The sequence below is a fragment of the Sinocyclocheilus grahami genome, unplaced genomic scaffold (genome assembly GCF_001515645.1).
Source record: "Sinocyclocheilus grahami isolate Dianchi unplaced genomic scaffold, SAMN03320097.WGS_v1.1 scaffold149.1, whole genome shotgun sequence".
Lineage (NCBI taxonomy): Eukaryota > Metazoa > Chordata > Actinopteri > Cypriniformes > Cyprinidae > Sinocyclocheilus > Sinocyclocheilus grahami.
The window spans coordinates 2,280,588-2,284,928 of NW_015505328.1; the positions used below are offsets into that span (position 1 = coordinate 2,280,588).

Sequence of the window (4,341 nt, forward strand, 5' to 3'; positions counted from 1 at the left end):
TATATATATAATAAATAAAATTCATTTGTATGATATTGGATAATATAATTATTCATATTATTTCAAAAGACAATGTTTATTTCTATTAGCATTTTTAACATTTACTCATTCAGGTTTGCTGTCTGGTGGAAACCACAATAACGCTTTTCCAGTATGCATGATTCAACTTGCCACGGTGACATTTACTAAACGTGTATTTTATATATTTAACAACTCATAGTTTTTACTACGCATACATCTCTACTGAATTAGTTTTGGTTGACATTCTTGTGTTCTTCATCAGATACAATGTAAAAGATTTAGAAAAGGTCACCGAAACTGGCTTGTCAAGCTTATTCTTGCATATTCTTGTCCTTTCCTTCTCTGACATTTTCGCAGTGTAATATTGCAGCCTTAAGGTTTTTAGACAATAAAAGTGACTTTCAAAAGTAGGACGGTGCGAATGGACATGTTTCACTGTCAGTGCAGGACAAAGGAATATTGTCCCTTGTCCAATATTAGCACATCTGCTGCCTCTAGTGGTTTAGATGGTTAAATATTAAACAATGCAGTCTTTGTAGAAAAGATTGGTGGGACTTTTTTTTAGCAGTTTCTTTTTTCTGTTAGATGTTAATCTATGACAAGCCTGGAATGACCGGTGAGAGAATTGAAGTGCGTGGTGATGTTGTGGATGCCACACCATGGGAGTTTACAGACACTATTTCAATCAGAGTGATCAGAGGAGGGTGAGTGGCAAACAAACATTGTGCACCTCCTTGCTGACCTGATATGCTCACATAAGCATGCACATATAAATTTAATTTCTCTCACTTCTGGTGTTTACTTTGTACATCATTTTAAATGTGCACTTAAGGGCACTAGGTTTTGAAGATGCATATGTTTGCAGGCAACATGCACTACCTTTCAAAAATTTTTATGTTTTTGAAATGTAATTTATTTCTGTGATGGCAAAGCTTAATTTTCAGCAGCAATTTCTCGATCCTTCAGAAATCATTCTAATATTCTGATTCGTTGCTTCTTATCAATGTTGAAAACAGTTGTGCTGCTTAATATTTCTGTGGAATCCGTAATACATTTTTTTCAGGAGAACAGTGTTTATTTGAAACCTTTGGTTACAATGTTATTGTCTTTACTGTCTTCGGCTTTTTTTTTTTTATTGAGCGTTATCCTGCAACTACAGAGCAATCGGCCAAAATTAGTATTAATTAAAAAAGTAATTAATTAAAATTAAATATTGAAATGGTTCAGGTCATGCTTGTTTCATAAACATAGACATAATGCAAAATATTACTGACACAAAACAGTAAATATACAGGAGTAAATATTAATGCACAATAAATAATGTAGTCACATGGGCTAGTGATGAGAATCAGACACATTCCACATCAGTCTTAACATGCAAACTCTCCCTGCCTCCCAGCAATAAAACATCTGCAAATCACTGCAAAATATCATTAAGTGCAGAAACACACAACTCTAGCTTATGCTAATTGCTGTTTTTGAATTATACATTTTTATACTAATAGGAACACCTCAAATCTACGGTTTCATCTATCTTTTTCACTCCTGATGAATTTCCTGATGAGTTGGCTGATGAATGTTAATGCATAAGCAGCTTCATGTTTGCCCTAGTAATTTATCTGAGTGATCAGGCAATGTCAGCTGTATGGTAGTTTGCCAGACGATTTCATAACATACGCATTGTGTTGTTTCTAATGATTTCGCTCCATCAGGTGTCAAAACACTTGCATTAATGTGCTTCAAGTAGAAGTTCAGGTAGGGTAATAGCTCCTAGCACTGCATGGAAAGAGGGATTCGTCAGTTAACAGCACTGTAAATTGCCGTGGAAGTTTCAGGTTAACGACTGTTCACGGGAATGTTCAGGCAACACAGATAATTGTCGGGAACTGCCGATAACTGACGTGGAATTGACACCCCCTGCTGCCCATTACCTTGGCCTAGGTGAAGCTTTCATATGTAAATGACTAGCTATATTGTAAGCTACAAATGCAAACCAGGGTAGTGTGGGGATGAATTCACTGATCAGGAGGTGCTATGTATATGTCCTATATGCATATGTGCTATGTCCTATAGGCTATGTATTTCAAAAAAGGGTCATAAATTGTGTTTTTTTTATATTTTTAAATATTTATTCTCATTAAGGCTGCACTTGATAAAAACTAAAAACAATAACATTGCAAGATATTACAGTTCAAAATATATATATTTTTTTAATATATTTTACAATGTATTTAATTTCTGTGATGGCAAAGCTGAATTTTTACTACAGTCTTTGGTGTCACATGATCCTTCAGAAATCATTCTATTAGGCTGACTTGGTGCTCAAGATATATTCATTATTATAATCAATCTTCAAAACAGTCAAATTTCGGTCACACGTTATTAATTCGCTCCATTAACAAACCATTCACTACTTTTGCCTCTATAAACTCCTAATTTGCTTCTTATTAATAGTTAGTTAGGTAGTTGTTAATCTAGGTATTGGACTAGGGATGTAGAATACGGTCATGCAGAATATGTGCTTATTAAGTACTAATAAACAGCCAATATAATGATAATAATAGGCATGCTAATAAGCGACTAGTTAATAGTGAGAATTGGTCCCTATACTAAAGTGTTACCGTATGTTCTTTTCCTCATATTATGTCTTGTGTTTTGTCTTCCAAAGTTGGGTGTTGTATGAGAAGCCAGAATTCAAAGGGGAAAAGATCGCTCTGGATGAGGGGGACATCGAGTTGACAAATCCATTTGGACCGCCGGATGAAGAAGTGGTTGATCAGCAGAATGGAACAACACAGGATCATGAGGAAGAGGAACATGAGTCCAAGCCTCGGCTAAAGAGGAAGTTCGTCATCGGATCCATACGGCGAGCAGTGAGAGTATGTCAGACTTGTTTACTTTTTTCGTTAGTTGAAATTCAAGTTCATAAACATTCTGCTATAGGCAAATCATTAGAGCTGACATTGTTTTAGCTTGTAAATGTGTTTGGGATGGATGGGATCATGTTTTGGTTTGTGGTGTCATAGCATAGCCATATTATGAAATGTTCAAGTGCGCCACCTTGTGTCCTCAAGCGGAATTGTGCCAGTAATTTGGCAGGATTTCTATTGACTTTTTAGGAACTCAGGCCTGCATAAGTCTTTGTAAGGATTTTTGTTGTTGTTTTTTGCCTTTCCAGGATTACAGCGTTCCTGAAATCAGCCTTTTCCCAGACGAAAATGCAGAAGGCAAGAAGGTCATATTCAGAGACACGTCAGAAGACTCCAGAATTTTTGGCTTCCCAGTCAGAGCAAACTCCATCATCATCAATGCTGGCCTGTGAGTGATCAGTGCAGCTTATTCCAAATTCCATTCTATTTGGGCTCGGTCACAGTATTTATTTGTTAACATCATGTGTTTGATCTCCTCCAGATGGTTGGTGTTTGCAGAGCCCTTCTTTCAGGGTGTCCCGCGAGTGCTTGAAGTCGGGGGATTCCCCACCCCAGCTGCCTGGGGCGTCACACATCCGTATGTGGGCTCCCTACACCCGCTTAAAATAGTGAGCATCTCCTCCTCAGTCTACTGTTCTTTTGGACATTGATTCCACAGCATATCAGTAATAAAATGAGGTATATTAATACAAATGTATTTTGTAGGGGGAACCTAGAGTGGAGAACCTTTATGAGCCAAAAGTAAGTGTTTCATCAACTGCCATCTAATAAAGTGATACTGTATTTGATGTTCTTTATGGGATCAATGATAATTCATGTTTGATATAATTTGTTTTCAATAGATTGTGCTCTATGAAAAACCATATTTCACTGGCAAAAGCAGAGAAATCTACACCAGCATGAGAGATTTCCTGTCAAGAGTGGACAAGCAGCAATCATTGTTTATGTTCAGTGCAGGATCCCTTAAAGTTATTGGAGGCTGGTGAGTATTAAAAATGTGTGTGTTTGATTGAGAATAAAGTGAGGAAGAGAACAAGAACTGATATATGTGACCCTGGACCACAAAACCAGTCTTAAGTAGCACGGGTATATTTGTAGCAATAGCCAACAATACATTGTATGGGTCAAAATTTGTATTTAAATCATTTGGATATTAAGTAAAGATTATGTTCCATGAAGATATTTTGTAAATGTCTTACCGTCAATATATCAAAACTTAATTTTTGTTTAGTTATATGCTTTGCTAAGAACTTCATTTCGGCGATTTTCTCAATATTTTGATAAATTTTTTGCACCCTCAGATTCCAGATTAGTTGTAGTTGTATCTCAGTTGTATATTGTCCTATCCTAACAAACCATACATCAATGGAAAGCTTAATTATTTAAAAAA

At 36.2% G+C, this 4,341-nt stretch overlaps 1 protein-coding gene across 1 annotated transcript in view; it reads left to right on the top strand.

Annotated features, from left to right (window-relative positions):
• The window catches only part of LOC107592054 (uncharacterized), a 43,768-nt gene that overhangs the window by 24,381 nt on the left and 15,046 nt on the right, over positions 1 to 4,341 (top strand). The window contains exons 6-11 of the mRNA XM_016281411.1: positions 607 to 725; positions 2,690 to 2,900; positions 3,200 to 3,339; positions 3,433 to 3,559; positions 3,657 to 3,692; positions 3,794 to 3,933. Coding sequence (XP_016136897.1) covers positions 607 to 725; positions 2,690 to 2,900; positions 3,200 to 3,339; positions 3,433 to 3,559; positions 3,657 to 3,692; positions 3,794 to 3,933 — 773 coding nt within the window. The remainder of the gene's footprint in view (positions 1 to 606; positions 726 to 2,689; positions 2,901 to 3,199; positions 3,340 to 3,432; positions 3,560 to 3,656; positions 3,693 to 3,793; positions 3,934 to 4,341) is intronic.